The sequence below is a fragment of the Odocoileus virginianus genome, chromosome 5, assembly GCF_023699985.2.
Source record: "Odocoileus virginianus isolate 20LAN1187 ecotype Illinois chromosome 5, Ovbor_1.2, whole genome shotgun sequence".
Classification (NCBI taxonomy): Eukaryota; Metazoa; Chordata; class Mammalia; order Artiodactyla; family Cervidae; genus Odocoileus; species Odocoileus virginianus.
Window position 1 is genome coordinate 10200287 of NC_069678.1, and position 25226 is coordinate 10225512.

General features: G+C 46.5%; 1 protein-coding gene across 1 annotated transcript; it reads right to left on the reverse strand.

Annotated features, from left to right (window-relative positions):
* Positions 1–30: 30 nt before the first annotated feature.
* On the reverse strand, positions 31–17673 carry LOC110148037 (peptidoglycan recognition protein 4). The gene is made up of 8 exons (XM_070467361.1): positions 17625–17673; positions 16614–16702; positions 15637–15848; positions 14140–14258; positions 12505–12657; positions 8492–8690; positions 3972–4090; positions 31–3057 (listed from the first exon to the last, which is right to left on the reverse strand). The coding sequence occupies exons 1-8, from the start codon at positions 17671–17673 to the stop codon at positions 2879–2881; spliced, it is 1119 nt and encodes a 372-aa protein (XP_070323462.1). The 3' UTR covers positions 31–2878.
* Between the last annotated feature and the right edge of the window lie 7553 nt (positions 17674–25226).

Consider the following 25226-nt stretch of genomic DNA (forward strand, 5'->3'; position numbering starts at 1 on the left):
CATAGATCACATATATATCTTGTATTGGAATCAATTATTTCTCCAAGAACCTCTGTCCTCCCATCGCAAGTAACAATCACCCAACAGTATCCTTTACAAATGTCATGTTATAAGGGAAATACTAAATGAAACGCACGTGGCTCAGTAACTGGTTAGTGTCTGACATGACTTTAAGGGCCTTTTCACCAACCACCAGGAAATTTACACTTGACGTGTGAACATTTGGTGAAGTTTGGTGAAGTTTCTCTACCATTTGGTTATTCACTTATGTTCTTTGTATAGGAAGAGCAGAATAGGTGCTTTTTCTTTCCCCTTTTTACAGGTTTTCAAATAAATAAGTGGATTCAAGTTTTCCAAAGGTGATCAGTTAGGCATTTTGTATCATTATGAACTTATGAATTTAAATTTAATGAGCTCAAACCATAGAAATTACTGTTGCTCTCGATGCTCAGCTTGTCCCATAGGGTAGATAGTAGACATTGGAATTCTCCCATTGGGCAGCAGTCTCCCAAGACCTTTTGACCCAAACTGAGAAAATGTTTTTTGGCTTCATTGTTATCTGATATGAGAAAATGTTTCACATTTATCTTGCACATTTTCTATCCCCAGACACAAAATCAGTTTTTTCTCCAAGAACTTCTGATTTCTTTTATTGGGATATTGTAATTTCAGCTCACAATCTTATGCTAACTTATTGCTACTGGATTGATCAGAGTTTCCAGACCTCTTCACCAAACACTGGTTAAAAATGTTAAGATGAAGCACTTCATGAGTTCATAAGCACCTCGTGAGTTTATCCTTATATTTTCAATTCAAATCCAGTGCTCTGGTATGTTACTTAACCTCTTCTAGGTTAGTCTGTATCTCCTTTTTCCACCCTGAGAATCTGACTTTCAAAAACACTGGGGATGATGGAATTAGAATATCACATATTAGCTCATTTGTTTGATCCCACATCTCACAGTAAACTTTCATATAAAAATAACACAAAGATTAGCACCAACAATATTATTACTAAATAGATTAAAAGTTAATTTGCAGACACTCTTCTCATTCCCTCCACATTTTTTTCAGTTCTGTAATCTGCTACATTGTTAGCACTCACAACCATTACATACTATACTCTCACTTTGATAATCCTCATCTAGTCTTAATTTACAAATGCACATACATTAATATTCATCTCTGGTCATTATGTTAATGTCTTATTTTGGTTGTTTGAGGTCATTATCTTGTAGGCTCCTAAGGAAGGGTTCATGAGACTATATTCCCAGAGTTTTTACATGTTGATGAGAGCTTATTTGTAACCTTTGTATTTGAAACTCAATTTTATTGAATATAAAACCCTTGGATCACATTATCACATTTTTCCTTACATTTTAAATATATTCTTCCATTTTTTCTTAGCTGAAAATGTTGTCAAAAAGTCTGATGACATTTTTCTCTCTCATTTGTCACATTTTCGGTTTTTATCCTGAATGCCCAAAGGAAATGTTTTATTGAAAACCCTTTAGTTTAATATACCCTGTTATTCATCATTGTGAGTCATTTTTTTTAAATACAAAGTAAAAGCAAATTTTCAAAACTTTTTTTCAGGAAGATTTTCTAGAATTACAGTTTTTAGTATTTGTCCTATTTCCTTATTTTAGTTTTCTTGTTTAGGGACTTCAGTTATACATACCTTGTAACTCCTTTGCTTATCAACTATATTGGTTACTTTCCCTCTAGTTGTTTTACTCTTGTTTTTTATTTCTTTTGGATTTTTAATTTTTTCTTTCATTTGATCTTCGTTTTCTTCTTAGGTATTATATGTTATGTGCATTGACTTTTTATCTTCCTCCTTTTACCTGGTCATTTCTGAAATGGTTACTATATTTCTTACTCTCTCATGAGTTCTATTACCCGATTTCTCCTATTTTACACTTCTAGTTAATTTTTCTTTCCTATCTTATATGATTTTCTTGATACTTTTAGCTGGATCTGAGGTGCTAGTTTATAATTTTTTTTTATCTATGAGCATCTCCTATGTGGGGAGGTGCTGGATGGCCTGTGTGGAGACAGCCTGGGCCTGGGCCTGGAGCAGTACACGGTCCTGTCCTCACAGGGGTGTGGGAGGATGGGGACATGGGACCCTAGAGACACAGCAGCCATTAGAAACAAGCAACCAGAGCCAGTTCTGAGCCTCGGATTGGAAAAGAATGGAACAGAGAGAATGCTGGCAGGATGGGGGGCTGTCCAAGATCCAGCAAATCTTGCCCAAAGAGGGTATGTCCAGCAAACTGGAAAGGGGAGCAGGGACTTGGCCCACCCCCCTTTATTCATCCATTTCTCCAATAAATATCTGTCTCATCTTCTAAATTCTAGACACTGCTGAAGAACTGAACTCACAGACATGAATTAAACTGGGCAACCTCACAACCCAGTGGAGAGAATGTCTGTAAACAATCACTGCCCTGAAATAAGGGCTGCATCGAAATCAGGGCAAGGCAGTGTGTGAACAGAGAGGAGGGGCTGGGACATTGACCTGGGTCATGTGTGAGGCTGGGGCTGCCAGGCAGACGGCAGGAGAAGGCACACCAGGAGAGGGGTGTGTACTGGGGACAAGAAAGCTCACCTGGCTGAAGACATGGGTGGCAGGAGAGGAAGGTGAGGAAAGAGGAAGACTGGGCCCAGACTCAGAGGGCTGGGAGCATCCAACTACAGGGCTCAAGGGACTCTGGGAGATGCTGGCAGCAAATGACCATACTAACCTGAGACAGGAGGGACAGGATGGGGCTGGCAAGGAGAGGATACAGGTGTTGAATCAGAATGGAGAGGAAGAGGCGGACCAGCAGGTGGGGTTGGGGAAGGGGATGGTCTTGGGAGAAAAAGGGGCTCGCTAGTGTCTAAAATGAGGCCAAGTCTTAATGATGTTGTACAAAGCCCGCCCAGGAGACTGAACGTTGGTCACATCACTCTGCCCCAGCAGCAGGTAGTTGGGGACCAGGTGCCCCTTGACCACGGAACACTGGATCAGGTTCTGGGCTGCCTCCAGTGCTGCGGCATTGGGCGGGGAACCTGCAAAACACAGCGGACTCATCAGTTATAGGATTCCTGAGCTTGTTCCAGGGCAGGACACACTCCTAGATCCCACTAACCCACCTTTACCACCAAACTGGTATATTCCACTTTACAGACAGAAAACCAAGTCAAGACTTTAGATTCCTCAGCACCAATGAATTATCTGACCTGAAATGTTGATAATGCTGTGGTTGAGCAACCCTGCATTAGCCATGTAGTGTTTTCTTCACCTTCACATGCCCAGCAACATCTCCAGGCATATTCCTGGCTCACACCTTCCCCTATCCAAGGCCCAATTTAGTATTAGCCCCCAGTGACATAGCCTTCTCCTCCCAGAGATTCCACAAAAGGCCCCTGAGCTTAAACAAACTCTGATCAAGTCTCTGAGCAATGGCAATTCTCAGCGTGCACTCTGGATGCAGAAACAGGGCTCATCTGTGTGTTTGGCAAATAAGGCAAGTGTCCACACATGGATGTCATGGTAAAACTTATCAGAAACATACACAAAGATCTTCTTTCCTTGTTTAATGTGTCTTGGATATCAGAAGAAAAAGAGGCATTTGTTTGGGTGTGAAAGATGTAAATTTAGGGTGGAATTCTGTCTCAGAGGCCACCTGTCACACTGAACTTAGTTCAACATTAAATCTGAAACTGGGTAAATCTAACACTGCCGCTGCTGCTGCTAAGTCGCTTCAGTCGTGTCCGACTCTGTGCGACCCCATAGACGGCAGCCCACCAGGCTCCCCCGTCCCTGGGATTCTCCAGGCAAGAACACTGGAGTGGGTTGCCATTTAAATCCAGCACACACAGCCACTAAGATGATACCTGTGTCTGACACCACTGTCTTTCACGTCAGACGCTTTCCCTCAAATACCACACGATGACCATTACTGCCCGAAGCATCCACTTACCAGAGAAGGTGCCCATAAAGGCGAGGCCCAGGGCAATGTCATTGTAGCCAGGGGTGTGGGAGCCTTGGACACTCCAGCCTACTCCTTCATAGATGATGCCATCCTGGCCCACAAGGAAGCTAGAGGACAGCCAGGGGAGATGGAGAAGGGCATGAAAGAGAGGCACTCTGAGACTGTCCCATTCATTCATTCATTCATGTCTACTCATCAGACACTGATTAGCTTATCAAGTTCTAAACACTGTGCAACAAAGAAAGAGTCCTTGCCAGTGTCATGCTGGTCAGCCAGCTCTCATGGGCAGGGGACATGGACCGCAGCCCTGATCTATAGCTTTTATTGATATCCAACCACGGTTGATCTCAGCCTACCAATGATTTGACAAAATTCTTGACAACAATCCTCTCTCATGAGCCCACGGGCCTCAGCACAGCACCACTGCCGCAGGTAGCTCACAGACTAGGAAGAGCGACAGCTTTCAACCCCTGCAGCCCTAACAGTGAAACTGTTGCCCAGAGATGACCTACGCCTCCCCACGGCTAAGGACAAACAGAGCACTTCCCCAACCTTGCCTTCCCTGGCCTCTCGGTTCGGGAGGCCCTGCCAATCCCTGCCTTCAAACATTCTTAGTTTCCCTCACACCACACTCTCCCAGTCGCTTCTTCTCTGGCTGCTCCTCATCACCTCATCGTCCTATGTCCTTCCCTGCATGTGGGGGTTTCCTCAGGATGAGACCCTAACTCCCCTCTTCTCACTTGACATATTGTCCCAGGACTAACCCATCTACTTCCTTGGTTCAGCTGCCATCCAGAAAGACCATGAACCCACTCCTGGACCCACCTATTCCCCTTGCTGGGCTCCTGACCTTGGTAAAAAATCCCACCATTCCCTCCTCCTACTGGGAATAATTCTGCATAGCAGGGCCCAGCAAAACACATCCTGATAGGTAATAGATGTTGGAGGAAAAGTTTCCTCCTACCTTGAAAACGATGTTACTACCAGGGATTGGAGAGAGGAGAGGCAGTCAGCCCAGGAGTACATATCAAGCAGTGGTAAATTCATCTAAGGCAGAGTCCCTGCACATAGCTGCCCTGGGCTTGGGGACAAGTAGGGACTAAAATCCAGCTTCATTAGCTCCTTTGATTCACGTGCACAAATACGCCATCTGGGTTAGTAGAAACCCACCCTAAGATTTAAAATTCTGTGCAATTGTTTCTGATAGGACGTTGTTGTTGTGGTGGTGGTGCTTGTGGTTGTTGTTGTTGTTCAGATGCTAAGTCCAAGATATGAGATAGTATCTAACCCCAAACATCTTATCTTCAGTCTCTGAAAGCATCCTTCAAGAAGTCTTCACTCTTCTGTTATGTCCATGTGTTCTTTATAAAAGGATTACAGACTCTGCCACTAGAGAAATCCAAAGGTACTATCCGGACAGGAGAACACTTCCCTGACCTTGCCTTCCCTGACCTCTCTGTTCCAGAGGCCCTGCCAATTCCCACCTCTTCAAACATTCTTAGCTTCTGTCGCACTGCACTCTCCCAGTTGCTTCTTCTCTGGCTGCTCCCGGTCACCTCATCTTCCTGTGTAAGGAAAGATGTCCTCCCCAAGGAGAATGATACTTTCCAGATGCAAAGAAGAATCTAATATGAGGGAGACAAACTTCAGGTTGGGGCTGAACTGAGAGACAGAGCCTAAGCTGAGGAGTGGCAGGTGATTATGTGAAAAATGCATAATCTTTAGATGCTCCTTTCTACAGGTTTTACAATCTTCCCTGCATTTGATGTCCTATAGCACCGTTTCAGCAGAGCCTTGGTCTCCATCATGTCAATATCTGACCTTTCAAAAGGACACACATTCACACTACTGTCCATAAAGGACATAACCAACAAAGACCTACCGTATAGCACAGAGAACTATACTTAATATTGTGTGGTCATAACAAACACCCTCTTCCAACACACAAGAGATGACTCTACATATGGACATCACCAGATAGTCAATACCAAAATCAGATTGATTATATTCTTTGCAGCCGAAGATGGAAAAGCTCTATACAGTCAGCAAAAACAAGACCAGGAGATGACTGTGGCTCAGACTATGAATTTTTATTGCCAAATTCAGACTTAAATTGAAGAAAGTAGGGAAAACCACTACACCATTCGGGTATGACCTAAATCAAATCCCTTAGGATTATACAGTGGAAGTGACAAATAGATTCAAGGGATTAGATTTGATAGAGTGCCTGAAGAACTATGGACAGAAGTTCGTGACACTGTACAGGAGGTGGTGATCAAGACCATCCCCAAGAAAAAGAAATACAAAAAAGGCAAAATGGTTGTCCGAGAAGGCCTTACAAATAGCTGAAAGAAGAAGAGAAGCTAAAGGCAAAGGAGAAAAGGAAAAATATACTCATCCAAATGCAGAGATCCAAAGAATAGCAAGGAGAGATAAGAAAGACTTCCTCAGTGATCAGTGCAGAGAAGTAGAGGAAAACAATAGAATGTGAAAGACTAGAAATCTCTTCAAGAAAATTAGAGATACCAAGGGAACATTTCATGCAAAGATGGGCATAATAAAGGACAGAAATCATATGGACCTAACATATAGCAGAAGCAGAAGATATTAAAAGAGGTGGCAAGAATACACAGAAGAACTATATTAAAAAAAAGATCTTCATGACCCAAACAACCACAATGGTGTGATAATTCACATAGAGCCAGACATCCTGGAGTCCGAAGTCAAGTGGGTGTTAGGAAGCATCAATGCGAACAAAGCTAGTGGAGGTGATAGAATTCCAGTTGAGGTATTTAAATCTTGATTATGCTGTTAAAGTGTTGCAGTAAATATGTCAGCAAATTTGAAAAACTCAGCAGTGGCCACAGGACTGGAAAAGGTCAGTTTTCATCCCAATCCCAAAGAAAGGCAATGCCAAAGAATGTTCAAACTACCATACAATTGTACACATCTCACACATTAGCAAAGTAATGCTCAAAATTATCCAAACGAGGCTCCAACAGTATGCGAACTGAGAACTTCCAGATGTTCAAGCTGGATTTAGAAAAATCAGAGAAACCAGAAATCAAATTGCCAACATCCATTGAATCATAGAAAAAGCAAGAGAGTTTCATAAAAATATCTACTTCTGCTTCATTGACAATGCTAAAGCTTTTGACTGTGTGGATCACAACAAACTGTGGAAAAATCTTAAAGTGATGGGAATACCAGACCACTTTGCCTGCCTCCTGAGAAATCTGTATGCAGATCAAGAAGCAACAGTAAGAACTGGACATGAAACAACTGACTGGTTCCAAATTGGGAAAGGAGTATATCAAGGCTACATATTGTCACCCTGCTTATTTAACTTAAATGCAGAGTACATCATGCAAAATGCCAGGCTAGATGAAGCACAAACTGAAATCAAGATTACTGGGAGAAATACCAATAACCTCAGATATGCAGATGACACTACCATTTTGGCAGAAAGCAAAGAGGAACTAAAGAGCCTCTTGATGAAAGTGAAAGAGGAAAGTGGAAAAGTTGGCTTAAAACTCAGCTTTAACAAAACTAAGATCATGGCATCCAGTCCCATCACTTCGTGGCAAATAGATGGGGAAACATGCAAACTGTGACAGACTTCACTTTCTTGGGCTCCAAAATCACTGCAGATGGTGACTGCAACCATGAAATTAAAAGACACTTGCTCCTTAAAAGAAAAGTTATGACCAATTTAGATAGCATATTAAAAAGCAGAGACATTACTTTGCCAACAAAGGTCCATATCGTCAAAGCTATGGTTTTTCCAGTAGTCACGTATATTTGGGTTGGACCATAAAGAAAGCTGAGCACTGAAGAACTGATGCTTGAGAGTCCCTTGCACAGCAAGGAGATCAAACCAGTCAATCCTAAAGGAGATCGTCCGGAATATTCATTGGAAGGACTGATGCTAAAGCTGAAGCTCCAATCCTTTGGCCACCCAATGTGAAGAACCAACTCGTTTGAAAAGACCCTAAAGTTGGAAAAGATTGAAGACAGGAGAAGGGGACGACAGAGGATGAGATGGTTGGATGACATCCTGGACTCGATGGACAGGAGTTTGAGCAAGCTGTGGGAGTTGGTGATGGACAGGGAAGCCTGGCATGCTGCAGTCCATGGGGACTCAAAGTGTCAGACACAACTGAGTGACTGAACTGAACTGAACTGAATAACCTATAAGGGAAAAGAATCTGAAAAAGAATATATATGTATGTATAAAACTGAACCACTTTGCTGAACACCTGAAACTTACAAAACATTATAAACAGCTATACTTCAGTTAAAATAATAAAGACACACATTTTGAGAACGTGCTCAAATAAGGCCTAAATAAGGCCCACCCAGGGCTTGGTGAGGAATCTGTGAATGAGAAGGACCACCTCTCCTATGCTGGGCTCTCAGTAAATATTAGCTCCTCTTCCCACTCCTTTCACAGGCTCAGTATACACCCCCATGGGACGAGAAGCCTTCACAGCCTCAGGCACACTTACTTGTACCCGATATCACACGAGTCTGATCTATCCATGAAGAAGGACTGGATATCTTGGACCAGCACGCGGCATTCATCAGACTTGTTGCAGGTTCTCCCCGTGGTGTGGATGATGATGACATACTGAGCCGGCTGGTTCATCCTGGGGCAGTGGGTCTCCCTGGCATCCCAAGCAGACCGCTGGACAATAAGTGGGCAAGCTGCAGTGAGGCAAAAACATGTATGTGCCCGCTCAGGTCACCCACCTTACTACTGAACATCCCGCCCACCCTCTCAGCATCCTGCCCTGACCGTGACTACGGACCTGGAGAGCCCAGTAGCTCCCAGCGGCCCATCTGGGAATAGGAATTGCCTTCCAAGGTGCAGGAACCAAGAATCACCAGTTACAACCCCAAAAATCAGAACCCAAAGGAGAATGGGAATGTTGATCTTGAGGGGACATGGATGCTTTATCCCTACTGCAAAGTGTACTTATTTATCTGAACAACTGTCATGTGTGTGTGTGTGTGTGTGTGTAACAGGGTCTTTTTGGAGAAATCGATTGAATTTTTATCTAAAAACATGTCTTTAAGAATCACTTGTAGTCCACAAAACTGTCAGTGTAAGCAATTATTAATACTGGCAGATGACACCATCCAAAGGCAGAGATCAAATTCACTCCAAGGTCTAACACAAAATTCCAACTTTCTTTAAAATTCTATTAAGTCCAAGAAAAGGTTAATAGTGCCTATTAACTATACTGTTTGTTTAGGCCACACCATATGGCTTGTGGGATCTAAGTTCCCTAACGGGGGATCAAACCGGGGCCCCCAGCAATGAAAGCACAGAGTCCTAACCACTGGACCGCCAGGAAACTCCCTTCTAACTGTACTGGTTTTGATGTCGCTGCTTGTTAAACTCCAAATCTGCTTTTAATCTTCCTTGAATTGTGTTAAATTCTTCCTTTAAGTCAATACAAGTAATACCTTAAGCTCTTTGGTCTATTAATGCGGTTCTACTGATAATTTTTGTATTCAGAAAGAGGTGCATTTGCACTTTGTGTAGGTATATCCTATCCCTCGCCAGGCTTTTTTCCCTTCATAGCACTTGTCACCATTTCACCATGTAACATGCCAACTATTTTAAGTGTTTGTGTTCTTATTGTGCTTCTCTGCCATCTTGATTGAAATTTCATGAGGGCACTGCTGTTGTGTGTTTGCTTTCTTGATACATCCTCAGGGACGAGCAGGTGCTCAGTAAATAACCGATGCAGAAATGAGTGAACACACGGTAGACTATGCAGAGTGCCATGCCTCTATCATTCTAGGAATCCGAGGGACAAGTAGGTGACCTGGAGGGGCCCTCGCAAGGTTTGCCAGCCCTAAGGTTTCAGAGAGTTGGGTGGCCAGTTGCCTCCAGTGAAAAAGACAGCCTCTTCAATAAGTGGTGCTGGGAAAACTGAACAGCTATGTGTAAAAGAATGAAATTAGAACACTTCCAAACACCATACACAAAAATAAACTCAAAATGGATTAAAGGCTTAAATGTAAGGCCAGAAACTATAAAGCTCTTAGAGGAAAACATAGACAGTACACTCTTTGACATAAATTGCAGAAAGATTCTCTCTGACCCACCTCCTAAATTAATGGAAATAAAAACAAAAATAAACAAGTGGAAACTAATAAAACTTAAAAGCTTTTGCACAACAAAGGAAACTATAGACAACATGAAAAGATAAACCACAGAATGGGAGAAAATAATTGCAAACGAAGCAACTGACAAAGGGTTCAGTTCAATTCAGTTGCTCAGTCGTGTCCGACTCTTTGTGACCCCATGGACTTCAGCACAGGCCTCCCTGTCCATCACCAACTCCCAGAGTTTACTCAAACTCATGTCCATTGAGTCGGTGATGCCATCCAACCATCTCATCCTCTGTTGCCCCCTTCTCCTTCTGCCTTCAATCTTTCCCAGCATCAGGGTCTTTTCATATGAGTCAACTCTTCGCATCCGGTGGCCAAAGTATTGGAGTTTTAGCTTCAACATCAGTCCTCCCAATGAATATTCAGGACCAATTTCCTTTAGGATGGACTCGTTGGATCTCCTTGCAATCCAAGGGACTCTCAAGAGTCTTCTCCAACATCAGTTCTTCAGGGCTCAGCTTTCTTTATAATCCAACTCTCACAGCCATACATGACTGCTGGAAAAACCATAGCCTTGACTAGATGGACCTTTGTTGGCAAAGTAATGTCTCAGCTTTTTAATATGCTGTCTAAGTTGATCATAAATTTCCTTCCAAGGAGTAAGTTTCTTTTAATTTCACGGCTGCAGTCACCATCTGCAGTGATTTTTGGAGTCCAAAAAAATAAAGTCTGCCACTGTTTCCACTGTTTCCCATACAAAGGATTAACCTTCAAAATACACGAGCAGCTCATACAGCTCAATATCAGAAAAACAAGCAACGCAATTTTAAAAAAAAAAAATGGCAGACATTTCTCCAAAGAAGACATGCAGATGGCGAATAAACACATGAAAAGATGCTCAACATCACTCATTATGAGAAAAATACAAATCAAAACTACCATGATGTATCATTCATACCAGTCAGAATAGCCATCATCAAAAAATCTACACACAGTAAATGCTGGAGAAGGTATGGAGAAAAGGGAACCTTCCTGCACTGTTGGTGGGAATGTAAATAGATACAGCCATTACAGAAAACAAATGGAATAGTATGGAGATTCCTTAAGTATCTAGGAATAAATCTACCATATGGCCCAGAAATTCCACTATTGGGCATATACCCCAAGAAAACCACAATTATAAAAAAGACAAGTACCCCAATGTTCACTGAAGCAATATTTACAATAGCCAAGACATGGAAGCAACCTAGATGTCCATCAACAGATGAATTTGTATTTTTAAAAAAAGTTGTGGTACATTTATACAATGGGATATTATTCAGCCATAACAAGTAATGAATCTGAATCAGTAGTAGTGAGATGGATAAACCTAGAGCTTCTTATACAGAGTGAAGTAAGTCAGAAAGAGAAAAATAGGTATCATATAGTAACATATATATATGGAATCTAGAAGAATTGTACTGATGAACCTAGTAGAGAACAGACTTGTACATACAGCAGGGGAAGATGAGGGTGGGACAAATTGAGAAACCAGCATTGACATATATTTACTATCATCGGTAAAATAGACAGCAGGAAGTTGCTAAATAACTCAGAAAGCCCAGCCTGGCACATTGTGATGTCCTAGAGGGGTGGGAGGGGGGAAGGGATATATATAACTATGACTGATTCACATTATTTTATGGCAGAAACCAACACAAAATTGCAATTTTCCACCAATTAAAAAATAATTAAAAAAAAAAAAAGAACAACTCCAGTGAGTGCCTGACTGAAAAAGTCACATCCAATGGCATTTGAAAGTGAGTGGGAGTGAATCTGGAGGGAGGTCCAGTAAGACGTCAGTAGGGACGTCCCTGGTGATTCAGGGAGTAACACTCCATACTTTCAAAACAGGCAACATGAGTTTGATCCCTGGTCAGGGAACTAAGATCTCACATATCATGCAGCACTGCCAAAAAAAAAAAAAAAAAATTTTTTTTTTTTTAAGATTGAAAGTCTTCTGGGTCTTCCCAGTGCACCAGCCCTGAGCACTTGTCTCATGCATCCAGCTGGGATGGGGAGGGAGGTGGAAGGGGGGATCAGGATGGGGAACACATGTAAATCCATACATATCATGCAGCACTGCAAAAAAAAAAAAATATATTTTTTTTTTTTAAGATTGAAAGTCTTCTTGGTCTTCCCAGTGCACCAGCCCTGAGCACTTGTCTCATGCATCCAGCTGGGATGGGGAGGGAGGTGGAAGGGGGGATCAGGATGGGGAACACATGTAAATCCATGGCTGATCCATGTCAATGTATGGCAAAAACCACTACAATATTGTAAAGCAGTTAGCCTCCAACTAATAAAAATAAATGAAAAAAATAAAGTAAAATAAAAAAAAGATTGAAAGTCTTACCTTCCTTGACACTTGCATTCTGCTGAGGGGACAGGCAGCTCTCTCCTTTCACAAGGAGTGGCTGAATGTACACGGGTGACAGGTGGCCCTTGCGGACAGCAAAGGAGATCAAACCTTCCATGGCTGACAGGGCGGCAGGGCTAGGGCTGTGGCCTGAAAGACAGTGATCCTTAGGAAGCCTCAATCTGGCCTGAGTAGCAGAGTTCTGTGGGGGAGGACGAGATGTCCTGCCAGCCCCCGCATAGCTGTTTGAAGGGGGAGGACGGGGCACAGGCTCATCCTGAGCGTCGGACAGCTTGGAACTCAAGGGTCCGCCTGGACAGAGCTTTGGTGACTGGAAAGACCTTTCCCAAAGATCCACCGAGACTCCGTTTATCTGTCTCCCTGGGGAAGAGCTGGATGGCAGCCCCGTGCTCACTAACGCCCCCTGGCGGCGTGAGGGTTTCCCATCACTAGGGCCCTTCAGGCATGTGCCAGCCCCTCTGCCTGCAGTGACCGCTGTAATCCCCACATCAAGCCTGTGAGGCAGACGCTATGATGAACCCCACTGTTCATAAAGAGGAACTTGAGGTTGCCAAGAAGTACTGAGCTTAAGATCCCACAGCTCACAAGGTAACACCCAGGGGCAAAGAGTGGTCACGGAAATCAACCAAGTTGAACATCAAGACTCCTCTGGCAAACCGGAAGCTGCCCTGGAGCGGAAATGGAAGGGATGAGCTTGTGTTCTGATTCCTCTCCTTACGACTATGTCACCTGGGTCACTTACCTCTCTGAAACTTAGGCTGTACCTACTATAATAGTAGTCATGAAACTTATCTGGGCCATCTCAAAAGATATTGGGAGGGGGCCATGAGAAACTAGATGTTTGCTAACTGTTGTTGTTATTTAGTCGCAAAATCATGTCCGACTCTTTTGAGACTCCATGGACTGTAGCCTGCCAGGCTCCTCTGTCCATGGGGTTTCCCAGGCAAGAGTACTGGAATGGGCTGCCATTCCCTTCTCCAGGGGATATTCCCAACTCAGGAATCGAACCCTCATCTCCTGCATTGCACATGAGTTCTTTATCACTGAGTCACCAGGGAAGCCCACTTATTAACTGTAAACATTCAGAAACTCAATAGATGTATGTTGGGATGCAGGTGGGCAGGGTGGCAATAAGACTAGAGGACCATGGAGGAGACTTGGGGTTTGGAGCCCCAACATGGCTTTTAAAAATTGCACAGAAAGTCTCAGAGAGACAGAGAGAGAGATGGAAGGAGGAAGTGGCTGGTCAGAATCAAGGCCTGATACTACAGAAGCATCTGAGCTAGAGAGAAGGTGTTCTAGTCTTTGATGCAAGAGTGAGATTTGGAGCCCAGATCCTCCTAAGACCAGAGAGGGAGCAGAACCAGGGTGCAGGAGGAAGGATGGAGAGCCTTCCCTGAGCCTTCCTCCCTGGAGGAAGGATGGAGAGGCCAGGGGGCGAGGAGGCTGGGAGGAGGCCAGAGCAGGAGGAGGAAGACCGTTCACGGAAGTCAGGGGAGAGGAGAATTGCAGGAGAGGGTGTGTCATCACCAGTGTGAGGAGGGTGGAGAGACAGTGTGAGAAAAAGAACTAGCTAACTCCATGGAGAAGAACAGCTGGGGTGACCATTACCTTTGCTGGTGCCAAAGAAGGCGAGGCCCAGGGAGATATTGTTGTAGCCCTGGGTGTGCACACCTTGGACATTCCAGCCAACACCTTCATACACCCCGCCATCGTCCCCAACCAGGAAGCTGTGGAGAGGGAAATCCAGGCTTGGTGGCTGGCCCCAGGCACACCCCTGCAAGAGGAGCCCCAGCCTAGCCTCCTAAGGGAGAAGGGCCAAACCAAGTTCACTAGAGGGAATTTGCGTGGATTCATCCGAGACAATGGATAGACAAGGTGACTTACACTCATCCTTAGAAGGACCACTCCCGTGTTCCTCACCCTATCCCCAGTTCAGATGCTGGGTTTTGTATAAATCATCCTGCACACTTGAAAAGGATGGGGTCCGGGAGCTGCCACCCAGAGGCTTCCCCAGACCCAACCAAACAGTATAAGATCCTTCTCAGCCTCTACATTTCCTCAAACATGGCTCTCCTCCTCCTTCCAAAATGCTGTGTGTCTGTGATCTCCACACAGGCTGTTTGTGTGATTTCTCTCTGCCAGGGTAACCTCTTACCTAGACTTCCCAGGAGGGAGCACCGCAAACAAGGATGTGGACGCAGTCAGTTTATTTGGGAAGAGACCCCAGAAGCCAGACTGAAGGGGCCAGGGGAGTGAGACAGGAAGAAACTCGACAAAGTGTGAAGGATTGGGTTGGCTTCCCCATGGACACCTGGGGCTCAGCACCCCGCTCCTTGACATGTGACTTTCCAAGGAGAGAAGTACTTAAAAGTGTCCCTTCAGATGGCTGGGGACTAAGAAGTTAGCCACAAAGCCTGCCCTCCCTGGGGGTTCACCGTCAGGGACTTGGACGAAAGCCTGAAGCAGAAAAGCAGAGAGATGCAGGTGCTCTTGAGGTGGGAAGCCATTCCCACACACGGGAATCATCCACAATGAACTGAAGTCAGAGGTGGGCTGAGGAACTGGGTCCTGGGCACTAGGAGGGCCTGCTAGAGTGACCAGCAGGGGAAGAAGAGGATGCCTCCCTCACTGAGGTGAAAGTCCCAATGCACACTGTAGTGGAAGGATCAGAGGGCAAAGGGGCTTCGGCCACAACTTAGCAGCAGTGTGACCTCGATCCCTTCCTCGGTGCCCCCGCCTGTAACATGGAGATGGTGACACCCGCCCAGCCAACCTCACACTTTGTCAGGGGGCAAACGCACCCATGCACCCACAGACGGGGAAGCCATTCCTAACCTGGGATGTGCTGTGTGAACCATTAGGAGGCGAACGGAAAGTAGAGTCATCACTTAAACTTCCTTGCTTCCTTTCAAGAGAGCTCAAAGTCAAGAACCTCACAGAAAATTTCAAAGGCTTTGGAATTTTATAGGATATTTTTTCATTGCATTCATTATTAACCAGGTACAACCACAACCCAGAAAATGAGGGAAACAGTTAGAGAAGAGAAGGGGCGAGGGAGGCACCCTTAGGAGCGCTGGGTCACATGCCCCCAGCCCAGCCTCTTACTTGTAGGCTATGTCACACCAGCCGTTGCGCACGTGATGGCCCTGCAGCTCCCGCAGCCTCTGACTGCACGAGGTCTGGTTGTGACATTCCAGCCCAGGGACGTGGTGCGTGACAAGGAAGCCCGCCGGCAGGGCCAGCTGGGCACTGCAGGCAACGGCGTCTGCCCCCCACTGCTTGCGAGAGACCATGGTGGAGACACCTGCAGGGGAGCCACGCGGGTGTCACTGGCACACCCTGCTCCACTACTGCCACCTTGGGCCCCTGGGCCACCCGCACCAGCCGAGGCCAGTTCTGCCCTGTGGTGGCTGCAGAAGGGCTGCAGGAGGAGGCCTTCTGTGGGCAGGCGGGCACAGCCTCCTCTTCTTGCCTCCATGTTTCCGTTTCACTACTCACTCCAATGCAGGGACTGCGCCCACCCAGAGCAGCCTAGGTGCTTGGCCCTCATACCTGGATGACCTTCTCTGATTGAGGGTCCCTCCCTGCTCTGATCCAGGAAGCCTTTGTGTCACCATTTGCCCCAAGGAAAGCCCCCAGGGGCCCCTCACAGTTTCACCCCAGGGCTGCTGCCCTCCAAGTTCTCCAAGCTCACTGACAGTTTCCTCCGGGACTCTGCTTCCTTCGCCCTGCTCCCAGCACTCCTGGAGCGGGGCATCTCCTCCTCAACCTGGGGGGCCCTCCAGGCAGGGCCCGTGACTCCCCTTCAGTCCGGGGACTCCTGAGGGCAAAGTGCGAGTCTCCAACCTCAGGCTAGGGGGGCCTTAACGCACAGACTGCACCTCCCTTTCCTGGGGTTCTGGCCCCTCCCAGCAGCACCCCCACTTCCCCTTCCCCCCTTCCCTCCCTGCCAAGGCCTAAGACAACCCAGGGAGGTATTCCTGTGTCTTAGCCCCAACCACCCCATCCCACCATTAAGTGCCTGGTCCCAAGAGAAACCCAGCTGGTCCTCAAACCTCCTCACCACTGAGACCCCGTTTGTCTTTTTCAATGAGCTGGGAGATGTTGCCAAGCAGGTCCTGAAGCCCCTCGGATAGGTGTTTACCTTGTGTTTTATCCCAGGAGGAACCACCTGTAAGGGAACATTCCATTTCACATCAGCCCTCAGAGAGCCCCAGTACCAGTCCTCTCTGGCAGCGGCTCAGGCTCCTCTCCACAACCCTCTGCCTCCTCAGATCTCTGAGTCCTTTCAGGAAGCCCCTGCGGGGCCAGAGGACCACCTCCAGCAGTATCGCGAGGCCTGGTTTTCTCCAACACCAGCTCCAGGTAACCTCCCAGGAAGTTTTAAACAGACAAGGGCAGGGGGTCAGAAATATTGTCCTTTTCTCATGAGCCACATCTCCACACACAATTGGCAAAATCAACAAAAACAACAAAAACCACCTGGAAATGCATCCAGGCACTTCAAAACCACAAAGTCTCTCCTTATATGCATTTTGCCTAATGGAAGCAATGGGACAAATTGTGCCCAGAAGGGACTGGAATTCTCTGCACAAATCAAGTCAGTTCCTCTGGGATTAATTCTGGGGGCATTTGCTATGTCCATGCTCCTGTGGGAGGGACTTTGGGGATTTCAACAGATTCCCACCCCGAAGGAACTTTCTCTCACTGACAACCATAAACCCCAGTCATAGGCTTACATAATATTGCAAATAGAATCATTGCCCCATTGCTCAAGTGCTAAGTCCTTCCAGCAGTGCATTTCCCCATTCTATTCTCACAATAAATATAGATCATAACCTGTGTCAGTCTTCAGGTGGGAAAATTCAGGTTTCAAGAGGTGACTAACTTATTTAAAATCATTGCTGGAGGCAGGGCTAGGATTTGCATCCAGGTCTATGGACTCCAAGTTCTGTGCTCTAAATACAAAGCTGTCCTCCTGCTCTGACTTCCTACCATCCTCCTAACAGAGAGCAGGCATTTAAAGACTTCCTATTATGAGACTGTAGGATGATCTTTCTTAGTTACTCTCTAAGCCAATGAAGAAAACTCACCCCAGGCCCCGAGACCCAGAGCGGAGAAGACAAGAAGCCACCACATCATCTTCATGTGATTCCAGGACACAGGAGAGACCTCGGCTCTATGAAAGACAGTGATGGTTACCCCAACTGTGCTCACCCCTCAAACGGGGCACCCACCCTACTGCATGGCCCCATCTGCCCTCCTGAAGGCTAGCACCTGGATAGGCTTCTCTGGGTCCCCAGCACATGTCAGGTGCTCACTGAATGAGGAAACACCCCCATCCTGTTTACCTGGGCAACCAGATCTCATTGAGTGCCTACCATGTGTGAGGCCTGAGTAGACACTCACACATGCTTTATTTAATCCTCACACCAAGCCTGCAATCTAGACTTGCTAACCCCCACTCTTATAGAAGAGGGCTGTAAGGTCCAGGGGTGAAAGTGAACGTGAAGTTTGCTTAGTCGTGTCCTACTCTTTACGACCCCATGGACTGTAGCCAGCCAGGCTCCTCTGTCCACGGGATTCTCCAGGCCAGAATTCTGGAGTGACTAGCCGTTCCCTTCTCCAGGGGATCTTCCCAACCCAGGAATCTAACCAGGGTCTCCTGCATTGCAAGCGGATTCTTTACCAGTTGAGCTACCAGGGACTAGGGGTAGCAGAATGGAAAAATGCAAACTCACTTCGATGGGTCTAATGCAGAGAATTTCTTCCCAGCTGGGAATAGACTGCGATTGGGAAGAGGAGGGGATATAAGAGCTGAGGAGGGGGAGGGGCCTATTAACAGAGCAGAGCAAAACTCCTGATCTTTACACTTCATCTGGTGGAGTCCTGTCCTTCTGATAAGAGAGGGCTTCTCAAGAAGAAACACAGCTACACACACACACACACACACACACACACACACACACACACTCAGAAATACCTGTGGGTCCCTTGTTTCCCAGCTCCACAGGTCAAGCTGCAGCCGGCTCACCCCTCATTGGCTGGCAGGGCCTCCTTTCAGGCTTGGCCTCTGGCCCTGCCCTCCTCCTCAGTCTTCACCCTCCCAGGCACTAGAGGGCACTCTCTCCCCGGGAACTGAGACTGGGCCCTGGCTTTTCAGAGAGAAGAGAAAGGCCAGGAGCCCTAACAAAAGGGGGCAAGGAGGAGGGCCAGGCTCTGAGCGGCTCCCTCTATAGTCCACAGCACCGAGAAAAATCAAGACCAGACAGGTGTTGACAGCAGGGACCCGCCCTGTGAATAATCCCAGATACCTCCTCCCTGGGAAAGGGTGCGGCTGCCCAAGGCTCCCAGGAAGCCTGGCAAACCCAGGGGTGCCTGTGGGACCTGGGGGTCACGTCCTGACCTCTGGGAACTTTCTACCTGTGGGGACAGATCTGCTCCAGGAGTCTGAAGGTTCTGGATGGAGGTTGCTCCCCAACCCCCACCTCCCACCCCTTTCCACCAGCCCCACCAGCAGCAGGCAGATAAAGTAGAAAAGTATGTCCCAGGAGGTGATGCACATATGTCCTTATCACTAGAACTGATTCCCACTCTGCGGCCAAGGGGACCATTCACCCACCACCCCCACCTCTGCATCAGACTGCCACCCACCCAAGAAGCCTCCCACAAGCCAGGATACTCCAGCCCCTCAGCCACTCTCAGCTCAAAGCCACAGTTATCACCTCACATGCTCCACGTCTCCTCCACAGTCCGAGGCTCTGGTCTTGGGAGCCCTTGAGCCTTCGTGGAGGAAGCGTCACGTGACACCGTCTCCCAGGCCTCCACCTCCCAGGCTGACCAACACTAAAGCTTTCAGAGAGGAGGCCCGTGGCCCCCAGAGCATCGGGTTAGGGAGAGGAGAATGGCTCCCCTCTGCAGACGGCTATGGGAGGTGGGAACCCTGAGCAGAGACTGAGTGAGTGGTGGCTGCCGGAGAGAGGAGGGGAAGCAGGTGAGCCCAGGTCCATCCTGAGACCAGCAAATTCTTGGAGACTAACAGGCTGAGGGGCTCCCTGAGGGAAAAACACCTGTTCTGGACAGAGGGTGTCAGGAGGGGGAAGACAGCAGAGCAGGCAGTTCTCTCTAGTTCTGTGCGCTTAGGACCAAAGTCCTAACTGGCCTGCTAAGTTGAATAGCCCCACGCTGGTCACCTCCCCATCTCTCACCCCTCCTTGGCCAGAGCAGCTACCTTGCTGAGGGTCCCTGTCTCACTCTTCACCTGGGCCAAGAGGCCCCACATCCAGCCTGGCTTCTTCCAAGAGACCTTCTGTGGAAAAGAAGGAAGGAAAAAGAAAAGCAGACAGACACACAAGCTGCTTCAAGTAACATATTGACTGAGACAGTGGTTCTCGAAGAATGTTCCAAGGATCCTGGGGGTTCCTAAGACCCTGCAGGGGCTCCATGAGGTCATGACTATTTCCAGTCATGATTTAACATTGCAGTCCATAATAATATACCCTGAACCACCCACCACAAGAAACCTCCCACCAACCAAGTATCCCCAGATCCTCCCCTTCCTCACTGTGCTGATATTTACACCAGTGACCTTAGAACAATAGTAGGTCGGACTATTAGTATCTTACCGGGAACCAGGCAGGCGGCAGCAAACTGCACTAGCAGTCACTGTATTCCTCATGCTGTATTCTTTCAAAACGAAAATGTTTTTCACTTGAGAAATGTTCTTGATAAAGCAATGAAAGCTATTCATTTTATTAGCTCTCAACCATGATTGTCTCAAGGAAAAGCACTTGCATGATTGAAGGGTAAAGTGAGCTATTTTTTCATAGAAACACCATTTTTTACTTGAAGGAACAAATAACAGCTCAATTGTGGATACTCATGCTACAGTATATAAGGCAGACATTTATCTTGAAAATGAACAGAGTTAAACTTTTACTTCAAGGAAAACCAACAGGAGGTGTTATGGAAAACAGTGTGGAGATTTCTTAAAAAGCTGGAAATAGAACTGCCATATGACCCAGCAATCCCACTTCTGGGCATACACACCAAGGAAACCAGATCTGAAAGAGACACGTGCACCCCAATGTTCATCGCAGCACTGTTTATAATAGCCAGGACATGGAAGCAACCCAGATGCCCATCAGCAGACGAATGGATGAGGAAGCTGTGGTACATATACACCATGGAATACTACTCAGCCATTAAAAAGAATTCATTTGAATCAGTTCTAATGAGATGGGTGAAACTGGAGCCCATTATACAGAGTGAAGTAAGCCAGAAAGATAAAGACCATTACAATATACTAACACATATATATGGACTTTAGAAAGATGGTAACGATAACCCTATATGCAAAACAGAAAAAGAGACTCAGATGTATGTTTAGTGTAATAAAACTGGAACTTTCAAGCAAAAATTAAACTTTGAAAAATTTGGCTCTGCCACCATGAGTTTGACAGTCTCTCAAAATGTAAAGATTTTCTTGATGAGATCAGTGGTGATATCAATAAGTGTGATTTTTACATATGTATATTTATTAGATAATGAAATGTGTCAGCATTTGGAAGATGTGGATAACCCAGTGAATCAATCTTTTCCAAACGACCAGTATATTGTTACAGAATCATAGGAAACCATTTATATTTTGTGATAGACCAATGAATTCTAATGTAACAAAGAATTCATTAATATGGTCTGAGATTCTAGGATAACCCTTTCAAAACGTCTGCTTGTTGAGTTTTGGTGAATTATCAAAGAAGGATATTCACAACAAATTTTATTGTACTTATATGAGTGTAGGCTCAGTCTGGAGAAGGAAATGGCAACCCACTCCAGTATTCTTGCCTGGAGAATCCCAGGGATGGGAGCCTGGTGGGCTGCCGCCTATGGGGTTGCACAGAGTCGGACACGACTGACATGACTTAGCAGCAGGCTCCGTCATATCTGACTCTTTGAGACCCTAGGAACTATAGCCTGCCAGGCTCCTCTGTCCATGGGATTTTCCAGGTAAGAATACTGGAGTGGTTTGCCATTTCAACAACAACTTTTAAAAACTATTAATATATTCTCCTCTTTTCAACTGCTTATCAGTGTGAGGTTTGATTGTCTTCATATCTTCAAACAAAAAACAAATATCATATATTAACACATACATATGGAATCTAGAAAGACGGTACTGATGAGCCTAATTGCAGGCAGCAGTGGAGACGCAGAGGTAGAGAACAATGGACGTGGGGTGGGGGTGGGGTGGGGAGGAAGGAGAGGGTGGTACAAATGGAGAGAGTAACATGGAAGCATATACACTACCGTATGTGAAATAGAGAGCCAATGGGAATTTGCCGTGTGACTCAGAGAACTCAAACCAGGGCTCTGTAACAACCTAGAGGCCTGGGATGGGGAGGGAGGTGCAAGCGAGCTTCCAGACAGAGGGGACATATGTATACTTATGGCTAATTCGTGTTGATATATGGCAGAAGCCAATACAATATTGTAAAGCAACTATCCTTCAATTAAAAATAGATTTTAAATAAGAAAAGAAAAAGAAAACAACACATACAGCAAACTGATTACAGACGTAGGAAAGTCCATTTGTCTTCATATAAGCCACACATTAAAGAGGTGTGCAAAAATGTAACAAATGATATCATTGTTCTCACTAGCCTTTTTTTGAAAATATAATTATTTCTTACTTTAAAAATATGTTAATAGATAAGGGGTTTACTGATACTATTTTAAGTGAATTAATAAGTATTTTAAATTGTATAATATTGTATATAATAGTAGATGCAACCCATATAAACAAAAACTCTTTTAGACACTCAATAATCTGTCAAGTGTGAAAGGGCCTTGAAAACCGAAAGGTTAAGAATCAGGCAGATCACCAGCCCAGGTTGGATGCATGAGACAAGTGTTCAGGCCTGGTGCACTGGGAAGACCCAGAGGGATTGGGTGGAGAGGGAGGTGGGAGGGGGGACCGGGATGGGGAATACATGTAAATCCATGGCTAATTCATTTCAATGTATGACAAAAACCACTGCAATGTTGTAAAGTAATTAGCTTCCAACTAATAAAAATAAATGAAAAAAAAATAAAAAGAATCGGGGCCCAAGGAACCCAGCAGGCTGTCCTGACACAGGTAGGCCACAAGGGGGCAGCACGAACTCTGATCATCCCAGCTTGCCTTTCACCCGCGGACTCTCCCTTATCTCCATATCTCCTTCACCCCTCCCCACTTCCTTATTTTCCTTTTCTGCATTTTCCCGAGCTGCACAATTTCTTAATTACAGGAAATGATCATCTTCTCAGCGTAGTTTCTATCAAAGCCATGTCAGTCACGTATTACTCTGCAAACGTTTATCAGGCGCCTCTCAGATGACAGTTAATCACCCAGGGATGAGTAAAAGGAGTTAATAAGCTAGTGAGGGAGAGGGACCCCAAGGCCAGCCATTAGGATGCCAACGTGGTGATAATGTGACAGCCCTTTATTTCCTGTTTCAGAGGGATTCCCGCGAGGCAGAGGAGGTCAACAGGGACACACAGAGATATTCATCAGCAATTTCTGGAAGGATCTGGAACTTCAGGGACACACTGAGAACAAAAACCAGGTTCCACAAGAAATAGGAGAGGAGAAGGACCGGAAAAACGGGAGCCAAGGAACAGAAAATGGGGAAAGAAAATTTCCCAGAAATCACATAAGTGAAGACAGCAAGAGGGAGTCAGGGAAAAGGACTAAGGCTTGGGAACCCTGCAGAGGGGGAAGGATACTGACCCCTCCTGGTCGTGGCCTCAGGGGACCAAGCTCACTGATAGGTCTAGAGCTGCTGAGCGTCTGCCTGCTCCCTTGTTGGCTTATGTGATTTTAACACAGCTGAGGAAGCCATACCCACCGTCCAGAACCAGGAAAACTGTCCCAATTCATGCCCACGCAGGAGGCTCTGAATGTTCCTCTAGAAGACCCCACTTCCCACCACCCTTTCCTTCCAACCTCTGGCCTTGGTTGGCAATGAGGAGGCTGGGTGGCATCTGGGCACTTATTGACCAAGCCAGAAATAGCCTGCCCAGGTCACAGCCTCTACAACTCAGCTTCGGCCTCACCCAGGCTTGGGTTAGCCTGGGACCATGAGGTCTGCCAACCGAGGCCTTGTGTTTTTTTTTGGCTGTACAGGCTCTTAGTTATAAGATCTTCAATCTTCATTAGGGCGTGTAGTGTCTTTTAGCTGTGGCATGTGAACTCTTAGCTGTGGCATGTGGGATCTAGTTCCCTGACTAGGGATCAAACCCAGGCCCCCTGCCTTGGGAGCATGGAGTCTTAGCCACTGGACCACCAGGGAAGTCCCCTGCCACCACCTTCTGTCATGAGGGAACTCACTGCCAAAGCAGGACCCCCAAGTGTGGACTCCCTCCTGTTTCGAAGCCCTGTCCAGCTGCTCACTCCACCAACCACTGACCCTACTCTCCTCCTCCCACCCAGTCACTTCCATCCTAACCCACACTGCATGGTCCCAGCCAACATCTCTGCAGAAAGTCATAGGGCAACAAACAGACCTGTGTGTATTTCACACTCATTCATTTGCCCATTTATTTGTGCATTCCTGCAATTATTAATTCAACAACTGTTCATTCTACACCTATCGAGCAGGCTCTTGCTCCATCCTGGAACCGCAGAGGTGATTCAGGCCACATCCCTGGTTCGGGGAACCTCAGCAGGATGGAGGAGAGAGACCTGAAAGACAAGAACTTCAGGCGTTGGCCTGCAACCATGCTTTGTTCAGCACATACCATGTTTCCTAGTTAACGTTTTTATTTTCCTTTAAAAGTAGTTGATGAATCTTATAAGCAAGAGTTTTCACAGAAAAAATCAGATTTCCTGAACCTTTGGGAGGTCCATTAACAAAAGATCCACTCTCTCACGTGGCTGCCTTTCCCTGAGGATGAGTAACAGCGGCCCCCTCAAGTGAGGAATGCTCTGGTTCGCCACTGTCCCCACCAAGCTCTAGTCCTTTGCAACCCAGAGGTCCCATGTCTGCTGCCACAAGTCACACTTCTGGCAGTGCTCTGGGTTCTTAGCCCACACGGCTTCGCCACTTGGCTCCGGGTCTCTAGTTCCTGTAAGCTTGGGTCTCAGATCCTTGGTCCAGAGCGAAACATGCCCTGACAGAGGCAGCAGGGGGCGCTGTGGACGCACACACAAGAGGCACCCTGGCGACCTTGCCCCCATAGTCTAAAACAGAGATTTCCTAACTGAGGAGGGAACCGCACTGGATGGCTGCAGGCTCTTGTCTGCACTTCCTCCATCAGCTTGAACAATGGAGGCAGACCCCTCGCCCCCTTAAGAGCCAGAGTCAGACAGGCGCAGGAAGGCTCAGCCACATGGGGAGCCAGAGTGGGTTGGCCACCTCGGGGGTCCTCAGCCCACCAGCAGCCCCTGTCTATCACAGACGGGAAGCACAACCTTGGTGGTTGTTGAGAGAGGGGTCCCAGAAGAGAGGCAGAGTGCTTCCCACCTCACTCAGGGGGGACAGGGGTGTGGGGTGGAGGGGAAGTGGACTAAGCAACCAGCTTCCTCCCAAACCAGCTCCAGGCCAGGGCTGGGAATTTCACAAAAAGTCAAAAAGAGCTCTGTGAACACTTCCTGTCCTGGCCCAGCCCCCTTCCTGGCAGTGAAACAGCCCAGCCTGGGGTTACCACATAGG